The sequence below is a fragment of the Oculina patagonica genome, chromosome 8 (genome assembly GCF_052425735.1).
Source record: "Oculina patagonica isolate OP01 chromosome 8, crgOcupat, whole genome shotgun sequence".
In the NCBI taxonomy this organism is placed as follows: Eukaryota; Metazoa; Cnidaria; class Anthozoa; order Scleractinia; family Oculinidae; genus Oculina; species Oculina patagonica.
The window spans coordinates 31,896,554-31,909,046 of NC_135765.1; the positions used below are offsets into that span (position 1 = coordinate 31,896,554).

At 38.3% G+C, this 12,493-nt stretch overlaps 3 protein-coding genes and 1 long non-coding RNA gene across 6 annotated transcripts in view; 2 read left to right on the plus strand and 2 right to left on the minus strand.

Moving 5' to 3' along the window:
• The window catches only part of LOC144664404 (intraflagellar transport protein 81 homolog), a 117,768-nt gene that overhangs the window by 23,868 nt on the left and 81,407 nt on the right, over nucleotides 1–12,493 (plus strand). The window lies entirely within an intron of this gene.
• Nucleotides 27–5,701, plus strand: LOC144663305 (uncharacterized). Its single transcript, XM_078524203.1, has 5 exons — nucleotides 27–638; nucleotides 1,021–1,494; nucleotides 1,864–2,526; nucleotides 3,487–3,750; nucleotides 4,469–5,701. Exons 1-5 carry the CDS (start codon nucleotides 27–29, stop codon nucleotides 5,699–5,701), a joined length of 3,246 nt encoding a protein of 1,081 aa, XP_078380329.1.
• Nucleotides 6,587–7,794, minus strand: LOC144663306 (recQ-like DNA helicase BLM). The gene has a single exon (XM_078524204.1). The coding sequence runs from the start codon at nucleotides 7,769–7,771 to the stop codon at nucleotides 6,587–6,589; it is 1,185 nt and encodes a 394-aa protein (XP_078380330.1). The 5' UTR covers nucleotides 7,772–7,794.
• On the minus strand, nucleotides 9,487–11,165 carry LOC144663634 (uncharacterized). The gene is made up of 2 exons (XR_013572641.1): nucleotides 10,681–11,165; nucleotides 9,487–10,013 (listed from the first exon to the last, which is right to left on the minus strand). It is a non-coding gene; the product is annotated as an uncharacterized LOC144663634 (long non-coding RNA).

Consider the following 12,493-nt stretch of genomic DNA (forward strand, 5'->3'; position numbering starts at 1 on the left):
TGCGAAGAGTTCAAAGAGTCCCTGCAATGTTGCAAGCAACACCTCGTAAACGCGTGAAAGTGTTTAAAAAAGATGGTTGCTTTCTTTGTGGTAGAGAAGAACTCAACTCAAGAAAAAGGCGATCTCTAGAGCAACTCGAATTGCAACAAAAGGTTTCAGAATTGTTACCATTGTCACCGGAGGAGTTAACAAGCAACTCTCATCGTTATGTCTGCGAGACGCCTTGTTTCAGAGACATTGACAAGTTTTTTAAACAGAAAGCGAGCTGTGAAATGCTTAAATCTTCCATTGTGCAACGGTTCGAAGAAGGAGCAGAACAACGGATAAAACGATGTCTGCCTTCCGATGTGGAACCTCACCAGTCGCCCGAATTGAAGAAGCATTCTCAGGCAACAGGTTTACCGCGTGGTCAAAGTAGTAGTAGTTCTCCTGCTCCTACCTGTGAACCTGTCTGTATTGGTAACGATAAACCAGCACCACAAGCTATGGTCCAACAGTTTCTAGGCCCTTGGCCTTTATCGTCCGTAGCAAACATGATTTCCCCTGGATACATATTTTGTCCCAAGCCACCACTTAATTCAACAGTTCAGACTGTTAAAGATTCAAATATTGTTGACGACGACTGCAGTGATTTCAAAGTAAGTTACCAGCAGCTTATTTACAATATTAAATTCAGAAACGAATGTCCACATTGTATTTTCAATTGTCACTTGGTAAATATGGCGCGAAAAATGGAACTTACAGTAATAGTGAAGATGTAAAAAGTGATTCTGAAAAAATGTAATTTTAATGATCCTCGCTAAATATTTGGTTATCGTGGTGAAAAACAAGGAACATATCGAATTTACTGAAATTATCATACAATCAGGTTTTGATTTTCCATGTATTTGTCAATAATTCCCACCCCTGTTGCAGTCATCCAAGTTACCAGTAAGATTATTTCAAGTTGTTAATAGTAATTTCAAGTTATTAATAGAAATCAAAAATTCTAATGTTGAAATATTACATTCCAAACAATAGGTCACTATCAATTACTCAAATGGCAAAAAATCAAAGGAGCTACCAGAGGATCTCACTAAGCTTGGAAAAGCACTTGCAAGGGGAAGTGATTCCAAATCAATAGTTACTGCCATGCTTTCGTCATCAGAGCTGAGACAGAGTGTAGAAGAGCACATATGCAATGTCATTAGCAATGAGGCCAAAACACTTTGTTCAACAAAATCACCCTCTTGCCTAAGGACACCCACAAAAGAATCAATGTTAACATTTTCATGGAGTGCAGCTGGGAATGAGATCCAGGAAAAAGCCCCTCTGCTACACAGGGTTTTACAGGCAGCTGCAATTCCAAAATTTATGCAAGGTCAATCAGATGCAGCTAGGTACCCTGGGATCTGCCTTGCAGCTGGAATTTTGTTAAAACTTCGAGACCCTGCTATGAGCTTAATTCCTTATGTCATGAGCCTGATGTTAAAAGCTGCAGGAATAACAAAGAAGGTAAGCACTTGATATTTAAATAAATTATTGATAAAAAGGATTACATCCTCACAAACATTTTTATGCACTGTCATGGTTGTCAATGCTCCTTTTGTATTTGATTAGCCACCATTAATAAGTTAACTAACCATTGATATAGTGAACATCAGATCCCTCTATGTGTGATAGATATAGCACAGCAACATCTCTTTATTTAGGTATACCGTATTTATTCGATTAAGCGCCCTGGGCGCTTATTAACTTTTGGACCTTGAGAGTGAGCGCTTATTCGAGGTGGGCGCTTATTCGAGGTTGGGCGCTTAATCGAATAAATACAGTATTTATTTTCAGATTAATGAAGGTAACATAAAATACTTGTCTCTACTATAGGGTTTTATCAGACTTAATCATTTGGGCCTCACAATGTCACCAAAAAGCATTAACACTGCACTAGACAAAGTTGGTGAAGATTATAGCATCAAGTTAATCCAAAAGAAAGAAGAGGTGTCAGATTACTTGAAAAAAGAAATTGAGCTCAAGCATCAGGAGAAAGAGTTAAACACAAGGATAACTGAATTGGAGAAGACAATCAAGGCAAGCAATGACATAACTTCAAATGCAGACTTGGTGGGAGACCTCAATGAGTCTAGACTGACACTGCAAAATGTGAAAGACAAATTGGATGAGCTGGCACAAAGTAGGCCTTCAAGTTTCAGTATTGTTTTAGACAACCTTGACATAAGGATTGAAGCTTCTGAAATGACATCTGAAAATCAGAATAAAGATCACCACTGGTGCAACCATAATGCAGTGTTTGACAGGGTCAATCCAGTTGAACTTTCTGATGAAAAGCCACTTGCAGATATTCAAGATGTTCCAAACAGAGCCATACTGCCTTTACTGGAGGACCACAAAAAGATAATGGATGACTTTGTTATCCTGGTTTCACGAGTTTTTGTGGAAAACTTTTCTTCATTTGACATTTTCAAAGACATTGTGCCAAACCATATCAAGCACAAGTATTCTGAGGAAATGAAAAAGGCAACAAACAAGGTACGGTATACAATATTCATTTAATTTTCATATTATTTCCTTTTGTGAATTGATATGAATGTTGCAGTTCAATTTTACCTTTGGTACATACCAACAACATACCAGATTGTACCAAGGGTATATGTAAACTCAAATCACAGCATGTACACTTTCAAAACATCCCCCTCTTCTCAAATTGCACCCTTTTCCTTGCCCTGATAATTAAAGACTCTGTAGGATGTTATTAGACTCGAAATAGAGCAGTTTTCAATTGAGTGCCGTAAAACTAAAAGCAAAGTAATTACTCTGGCCAATCACAAGACACAGACAATCCAGTGAACTAATCAGATCTTAAAGCAACTACATGTAGCTGGGATGAAGGGCAGGGAAACTTGCACGAGGGACATGATTGGTTTTGGTTCTGACTGTTTTTGTTCTAACCTTCAGAGAAAGTGCTGCAAGATTATTAAATCAATCACTTAGCGTAGTACAGTCAACTCTCTCTAAACAGACACCACTATAAGACTGACACCTCTGTAAGATGGACAGCTAGTGTCAGTCCTGTCCCTACTGTTACTCAGTTGTCTTACTGTAACTTAACTCCCTATAAGACAGACACCTCTCTAAGAAACACAGTTGGAGCTGGTCCTGACAGGTTCTGCCTTAGAGAGAGTTGACTGTAACAGAAAACCAAAGCTAACACAAATTACTTTTGACACTCAAGTGAAAACTGCTCAAATAGACCCTTTTAACTTGTGCACTCAAACTCTGGCAGACTCTTATTAATAGCAACTGCTCAGGGATGTTGGAACCGGGGGGGGGGGGGGTTGGTTCGCAAGGGAAATAGTTTACACAATAAATAATTACTTGAATTACATTAATAATAACATTTCTCATTTAAAATATTAGGTCTGTTGATTTCTTTTCAGCTGAATTTTAAAATTTGAGAACTAATAAAATAGAGCATCCATTCATCTGCAGGTACATCTTGGAATGCTATTCAAGAACGAAAACCTCGGAGAGGATATGATAGATATTCTAAGAATTCTTCATGAGTGGGTGCCACACACAAATGACAATGGAGTGGAAATATTTGACAGAGTACCAGTTGTAGGGGACCAGCTCACACTGGAGCGTGGGTTAGAAGGCCAGTTCTCAGTCAGTAATGCCTACTCAAAAAGAGGGCGGTTGGAAGGCTTGTTCTTTCAGTTGGCTGACTGGCACCTTGAGAATAAATTCTTGGCGGTAAGAATCCAACCTTTTTTGGACTGTATTTTCAAAACACAATGTTGACCTATAGCAATAGGTCACACAACCTTGACCTTCGGAGCAGATACAGGGTTCTTTGAAAGAGGGAGCTAGAAATACTATCACCAAAGCTGCTACTCAATCAATCAATAAAATTTATTTACCCTCGGAGCTGAGGGGGCTGACTAGGCCCCTAGCAAACATATGCTAATACGCTGAGAAAATACTGTAAAAACGAATAAAGTTCAAGTTCAAGTTACTCTTATATAATGGGCTGTGAAAATAGATGGCAGGAGAAATTGTATACATTTTTTTCAAGGTTTTCAAACACTACGTATTTAATGGCAATCTATTTAATAACAAGACTTCAACTTGGTTACTGTTTAATCTGATCCAGAAGCTGCAACTATTGTCAGTTATTTGCCTTGTCTTGAGTGGCATGGTGCATGGCCGCAATATCTGTAAAGCAAAGACCATCTAATCAGATTTTGTTATTAACATAAAATAAGTCACCAGCATCACAACAAGATTTTTATATTGTATATATTAATAATTGGTAGTAGTTTGTAATTCGAGCTGGGCCACTAGTTTATCAGTTTTTACTGCTTGCCATTACTCTCTTTTATTAGAGTTGATTGATTGAAAGGATGGTACAGTAATTGGGGTAATGTAACAAAATATATTAATATATTATTTGTATTTATTTATCAAACAGCTTATATTTGGAAGAGTTTATAGTGGATCATCAGCATGTGACAGAACCTCATTATTTGCCCTGCGCAATCTTGTTAATTGGCGTGATGTTGTTACAGATGCTGAACACAAGCCTGCACCATGCAAGAGATTCCTGAATTTAGTATTGGATGCTCAAATTATTGCTGCTGGATTAAAATTCTTTGGAATGAAAAATGTTAACGACAAGCCAACAGAGAATGGCTTCAGTGAGAGCATGAAAGAGAGAATTAAGCCAGTCAAGCTAAAGTATTTGCAAACGACTGTGCTGAAGTTTATTTGTACATACATTGTTGACATTGAATTGTACAAAACGCACTTCAGTAATATTGATTTGCTACAGGAATGGGAAGACCATGAAGCCAATCAAGTGGTGAATCTTGATGGAAGATATCCATGCAGATTTAGCGGGTGCCAAGCATCTTTTAGATATGATGGACGCAGCAGAAGGCAACACGAGCTGGCTCATGACCCTCCTCCAGAAATCAAAGAAGTACCACAGTTAGCAAGAACACTTCCTGACCAAATGGATCAAAATGGAGTTGTTCAAGATGATGTTCTTAACTACCACTGCAGCATAATGAACATGGCTTTACTACTTCGCAATTTCATAGATGCTGGAAGAGAAGGAGATGGAGTTCGGATTTTGAGATGTATCAAGTTTTTCTTGTTACATTTTCGACAGGATGGTTCAGGAAGCGTAAAATATGCTCTTGAGTCTCTCTATCATTTGTTTCAGGTTTTTGCCTTGTCAACCCCACGAGAAGCAGAGCGTCTCACATGGAACCGTACTGTTAACACTAAAGGAGGGGAAGGGAATAATGTTTTCCTAGATCTTAATCTCGAGCATGACAACCATTCTGTCACTGAACTCCTAAGGGCCTTAGGAGCGAATGTAAATGAAACAAGTGTTAACAGAATTTGCAGAGCATTCTTTCTTATACTTAATTTGCTTGAGAAGCTCGACTGTGAAATGCATGTCCCCAAAAACTCAGCAGAACATACAAAGAAAAACATGCATGGAGATCTAATGACTATTGTTGATGCACTGGTCACAGAAGATGTCTTCACAAGGAAGCTTGACAGAGAACCTCTAAAGCTGTTTCACAACTGTCCTCGTGACTATTTACAGTTTTTGGATACCAGTTCCCTATTTAAATGGATCAATGACCACAAAAAGAATATTGTTGAAGGCAGAAGACCTAGATACATGTAGATTCTTAAGCCCTACAATACTTTTAACTGTCTGTAATATTCTCTCATTGATCATGCATTGAATTAGCAGCTCACTAGGTTTAGGTTATCAAAACTAGAAAATATGTGCACCACTGTAATATGAACCAGCCCAAATGGTGTAGAATAAAATTCAGAAACTTAAGGTCATTTCTTCAGCTGTGGGACACACCAGAAATTAAAGAGTGACTGTTACCAAGACCAACTTAACTCTTTGAAGTTTCAGCCATAGAGTGATCAAGATCAAATTTCTCTCCACTGTATTAATACATATTTATGAGATTGTGTGAATAAAAGTAATTGCCAAAGAGAAATAAAAATTACTTGCTTGAATTTTAAACAAATTTCCACAACCATTATTCTGTTGGATATGAGGTGGTAAATAGCAAACAAGGGGCATAGCTCCGGGGTGGCTAAAACTATCTAGTATCCCACAAGCACCAATGGAATAATTGTTTTATCAAAAACACCCAACAAATTATAATTTCGGAGCTCCCGGCTGTTCTCGCTGATACGTACATCTACCATAATTGTGACCATTCGCCTGTGAACCAATCAAAACTCAGGAATTGCAATATACCATGGCTCGTTTTTATGAAAATGTTGACTACAGTGTATGGGGGTTAGTAAAGGGTTAATTTTACCTAAGATAGAACTGAAGGTACTGTATATGTAATACATGCATTGAAATTTTAAGAATAGCTGTTGATTTTAGGAGACCAGACTTCGAGGACAATGGTTGGTAACATTAGAGTTATTGTTAATAGTAAATAGAGGGATTAAAATATACTTCTTATAATGACCAGGTGTAAGTCACAACATAATTGACATGGGAATATATTTATTACAGTTGAACAAACAGTGTACCTTAGAAAGACTTCTGCTCTTCTGGGTAAGTGTGCATGTCTTCTGCAGTAAGAAAGTCACTTGGTGCAAAGTCAAGATCATCACCACACCACAAATCAATGTCTGGTACTATAAATGAGGAATCCAGTAGTTGCTCATCATTTTCATCAAAGTCATGATCACAGTCCCCAAATACCAAGTTAAGTACATACAATATTTCTGTGGCAACATCATGATGCCAGATGTCTACATATTCATAGACATTGGTCAAGGTGAAAATTTTTGATGCATGGTCCACAACTTGAGCCATCTGACAATCCCCAAAACCAGACAATAAATCGATTGGTGTTAAAAGTGGAACATTGTGCTTGAGTGCCATTTCGAGAAATGAACTATTTAATGCTCTCTTTAAATACTCCAGTTTTGCAACGAGTTTTTCCTTTTCACCACTTGTTATAAGCCTCTCTGGTGGTTTTTCGGTGCTGTGCTGTGGAAGTGTATTATCAAAATAGACAAAACTGCAAGTGTTTACATCACATTTACATCTGCTTTTGCAAATGTCACAACATTGATGTGCATGATTGTATCGTTCCAGTTCATACAAATCATAGTCAAAGTGTTCGAGCAGTAGTTTACGCCTACAAATGGAGTTGTTTCTAACATATGCCATGATGCTTTCGTCACAACTTTGCAACATAACATTTGAATACAGAATCACTGCCCTGCAATTTGCTTCTGCGCTTCTCCCTGCCCTCCCACTTTCTTGGAGATATCTTTCGAGATTTTGAGGAGGCCCATAATGTATTACATCTTTTACACCCTTGCAGTCTATTCCCATTCCGTAGGCGATTGTTGCAATTAGCACACGAATGCAACCAGTTTCACTCGAAAAAGATTTTAAAATTTCATCTTTGTTTTCATCGTCAATTCGAGAATGGTACATTTCCACCAAACGTTCTCGCAGGTTACAAGTCCCTCTGTCTACATACATGTCAACTCCTAGCTCAGCTTTAAAAATGCCATACAGAGTAGAAACGACTTTAATTTTTGGGCAATAAATTATAACCCTGCCACAACTTCGCCCTTTCTCTTTGATCTCTTGAATGAGTGAACTAAACGTTGTAAGTGGGTCATCGCCGGTCACTTGTACACCATAGGCAATGTTTTTCCGATTTGGATTTTCAGAAAAGACGGCAACATTTTCCATTTCAAGTGTCTTGATAATCTGACTCCGGGTCGTCTTGAATCGTTGCTGTTGCTGTTAAAGCTACGAGTGGAACGGATCCAACGAGAGATCGAAGTTCGTTGATTCTTCTGAACCAAATTCGAAACGCTGTTTCTCCTTTCTTGGCAGAAAATCCCCAATGGGATATACAGTGCGCCTCATCTACGGCTATCAAACATAGCCTTTGTCGATACACTGTGTTTGATAGAGTTTTACGCCAGCGATTGGTAGCAAGAAAAGTTTCTGGCGAGCCATAGACAATTTGATAGAGACCTTTCTCAATACCGTTCTTCACCGATTCATCGTCCTGTCCTTCTCCTAGGAAAGCAGCCTTCACACCTTTACTTATCAGATAGTTAACTTGATCTTTCATCAAAGAAAGAAGTGGAGAAATGACCACAACAATTACCTGAGCATCTTCATTTCCTCTCATGTAATCGAAGACCAGTGGAAAAGCTTGAAAAATCAGCGATTTTCCTGAGCCTGTTGGCAGATTGACAAAGACATCTCGCCCTAACATCAACTCCTTCATAGCAAGAATCTGTTTCTCTTTGAAATTATCAAAACCGAACTTCTGAAGAGCGTTTGCACAGGCATCTTCGAATTTTCTGTCAAACCTCGACGCGTCCGCCATTTTGAAATATTTATCTCAAAATTTATGCCCCTCAAATTTCGCGGGGCTTCTACCTGATTGGCCAATTCTAACAAAGGGACACCCCGTGCGCCCAGCCGTGGTTGGGGAGAGGATCGCGGGCGCACCGAAACCCCCACGGCTGGAAACTGAGCCTATGAAATCCCCAGCTCAAAATAAAATAACCGGTATGCAATGCATACTAAGGCGAGGACGTTCCAGTAAAGCAAGACAGTATGTTAAAAATTCCAGACAAAGAACTGAGAAGAGACCTTTCGGGCTTCGTTTTTTTGTTGTCCTATTTCAGACTGTGACATCACTCTTGAGAATCACTCCTTTCAAATTCAGAAAAATTCTCTTGGTATTCAGATAGTTAAAAACAAGTTCTCTGGGGAGCATCATGTGATTTTTAAATGGGCAATTTACACTGACAAAGCCAAAAATGTCTATTGAGTGAAAATGCGAGTCCAAAAGATGTGTGATTTACAGCAAGGAGCCCAAATGTGTGACCACTTTTAATTAATTCACATTCTTTCGTGCAAGGAAAATTGTTAGTACATTAAAAGTGGTCACCCTTTTGGGCTCCTCACTGTTAGTCGAAAGTTGAGACACTGAGACATTTGCTAAAAAAGGGGGGAAATGAGTTTGTCAGGTAAATAAAATTTTAAAATTCAGTACTTTGTTTCCAGTGGTGTTTTTAGTTGTGCATTCCAAGGAAAGGTTAGTTTCTAACCAATGTTACTGTAATTAATAAAAGGCAAATTGTAAGCTGCTTTGATCACAAAATTGGCACGATTTAATTCGTACAACTCTAATAAGATGTCTTTTATCACGACTTTTCACAATGGAAGGCAACATATTTTGTAACTTTACTAGACAGCGAGGAAACTTCCACATCTTTGGCAAAAATTAAATGTCTTGAAATAATGTATCTAGATTGCCTCTTGTTTAAATGTGGCTTAAAGTTGTCTGCACTGACTGTACAATCTGTATGTAAATTTTGTGCAGTAAGTCCAAAAACTTAATATCATTTAGAGGTAAAACACGCAGTGCAAGGAAGTACAAGTTTCCAGGAAGTAAAGTTGATATAGCATCTTGATTTACTCTTGTTAAATTTAAATGGGGCTGAAAGTTGTTTGCACTTTCTGTACAATTTGTGATGCAAGTAAGTCCAATAAGTCCAACATCTTGATACAGTACATGTGGAGTCTAGGAAGTAGAGTTGATACAGTGGTTTGCCAGTAATGAATTTGAATTGAAGGATCTTTCAGTAGCAAATCCAGAGATGTTTTACACAGTTTATTTTTTTAACTTAGGTGTTATTGCTACATGGTTTTCGCTGTGTTTTGTTTAAATATATCTGCCATTCATAGTGAGGATTGGGCTTTCTATATATTGCATAGAGGCAGAATAGAGGCCAATAACCAGTTCCAGTCAAAGCAGTTCCAATGCAATAGCCACATTCACACATTCATGCTGCTTCTTGACAAAGTGCAGATTAAACATATTGAAGCAATTAGGACAAAACACAGCTGTCAGTGGATTCTTTGAAAACTGTATTTTGGATGTTTTCTGTTGTTTTTTAATTCTGTTCTGTAAACATAATAAAAGAAAGAATCAATTGTTAAAAATTTAATAACTGTTTTACACATATTTGTCTAGACACTAAGACTGATTAACTACAACAATTTATTGCAACATAAGTAGTTACTTAAATTTTTCTTTTTTCTGAAACACATCTTTCTACATGTACACTATGCTTCTTAAATCATTTACTAGTTATTATGGTCTACAAAAATGTATATACTCTTTTTTGGTTGCTATTATATTAAACCACCCAGCTTTAAGGTCACTTTAGTGTGTCTTGAGAACACCAGTTTGGACTCTTGATTTATTTAGATTTGTATAAATGTGATCAATTGTAGTTCTGTTATCAGTGGTAAAGCCTGAAATAAGTTTGTTTGTATCCATATTTTACAATCACTTGTTTATATTTACTGCTGCTTTGCACACCATTATTAAAATCAATGTTGAAATCTGACCTAGTAGTATACGAAAACGTTCTGTTGACAGAAGGGATCGCGAATGAAGCTCTCTCAATGCTTAGTAATCTATAAATTCCAGCAAATTAAATATAACAACATCTAGCAGATATTTAGCCTTTTAAAATCGTTATTTCGATTCCATAAATACTTTGTCCATTATGTTATTCAATAAAGTACATGTACAAGCAAACTGATATAAGTTTTTGATAGCTCACCTCAGCAGTTGTGGCAATATATTCTTCTGCACTTCTCCTCTTCAGTTAAAGCTCAGGTTACAATGTCGCCAGTAGTTCAGAACACAAGTATATCAATCCTGATGTTTAATTAGCCGTGCTTATATTGCTTTCAATGCTTTATATCCAGTTCAACTTCAGTCTTGAAAGGCAAAGGTCTGCCGAAACAGCACTCGCCAGCTGACTCCCAGCTCGTAAACCACAATTTAGTTCGGTGTGTCGATAAGGTTTTTGTGTACTATGATATCTCAATATGTTTGTAAGTGAGCGCAAAAAAATATCAGCTACTAATCTTACTTCGAGTCAAGGCTTCTGGCTGCGAAAAAGTCTCGAATAACCAAGATGGCGGAGGAAAACAAATCTCAAGCCATATTCTTAGTTACCAATCCCCCTCGGTTCGAATCATCACATCGCCCATCGCCCATCGCCCGTTGTAAACCCAACCGATTTATCGCTTCATAACATAAGGCTCGAGACTAACGTCCTCGCCTAAAAATGCAACTTTTGCCTTCTTATTTCAAATCCTTATCAACTTTAAACAATGTTTTAAGGGATAAGACATATTACTGAGGACAAAACACCTCCCTTGGAAGGATTTTAGTCAGAATTATAATTGCCTAACTAGCATCTGATCACGACTGCCATACCTGCTGTCTAAAAACAGAGCTCAAATAAATCCAAACACGATTTCAGGTTTCTTGTGTTGACATTTATTCCATGTCCTTCACTGAAGTCAATATCTACTCTTCGTTCGACCTTTGTTGACCATTCTACTTCAACAAATTCCACTTCATTCTGAGTAGTGTGTTCTTTCTCCTCGAACTCTTCACTCGAATCCTTGGAGCTCGATTCCGATGCACCAGGATAAAACTTGTGATCAGAGATGCTCGATGTTCGAGTGGCAAATCTTCTTCGTCGATAAATTGAATTTTAAGATTGTTTTGAGCGTCAAAATCTAGTGTAGTGCCATCGTGATGAGCCGCCATTTTTAAATCACCTCGTTCAAACATTTGAATGACAAAAACCTTCGACATTTGTGTAAAAACAAGCCCTCGAGAAAACTGAAAACTACTTTGTGTAGTCTACACTAAAATGTAGCATTAGTTCCCAGCCCCTTAAATCCTTCCTCTAAGGTCGCCCGAATGGAGCCTGTATTTATGTGGCCATATATGGCCACTTGGTACGCAAAGGGTTAAGGATCGTCCAGCATGATCATTCCAACATTTACAGATTCCTGTGCTACAACTCCTGATACTATGCTTCTTAGTCAGGTATCGCGCTTGGAAAAGGGGTTCCTTATCCGTAGAAAGCAGGCTAGTTTCTCTGTATCCTTGCAGTCTTTCTTCTGTCGAGTGTTGCTCGCTAGTGTTGCTCGCTAGTGTTGTAAGCGACGCCGGTAAAATCTTGCATAGACCTGTTCACGTCGCAACAGACAGGCATAGACTTGACCCACACTAATCTTTGCAGCTCAATCATTCCTCTTTCTCTTGTAAGGCCGCCAGTTGATTTTATGCTGCGCATCAGCGTTTCTTCAGTTATCAAATTAGTTGAAAGACCATCCCAAAATTCATCAGTGCGGCGAACAACATGCAGACCATTCCAAGAATGAAAATAGATATCTGGATGGTCAGTTTGCAGTGCAACCATTTGCTTAAGGTACACGTAGATCGTTTTGGTATACAAATTACCGCATTTATTCGATTAAGCGCCCGAACTCGAATAAGCACCCACCTCGAATAAGCGCCCACCCCTACCTCCAAGAAAAAACTGAAGTGCGCAAGAGGCCTAGGACACC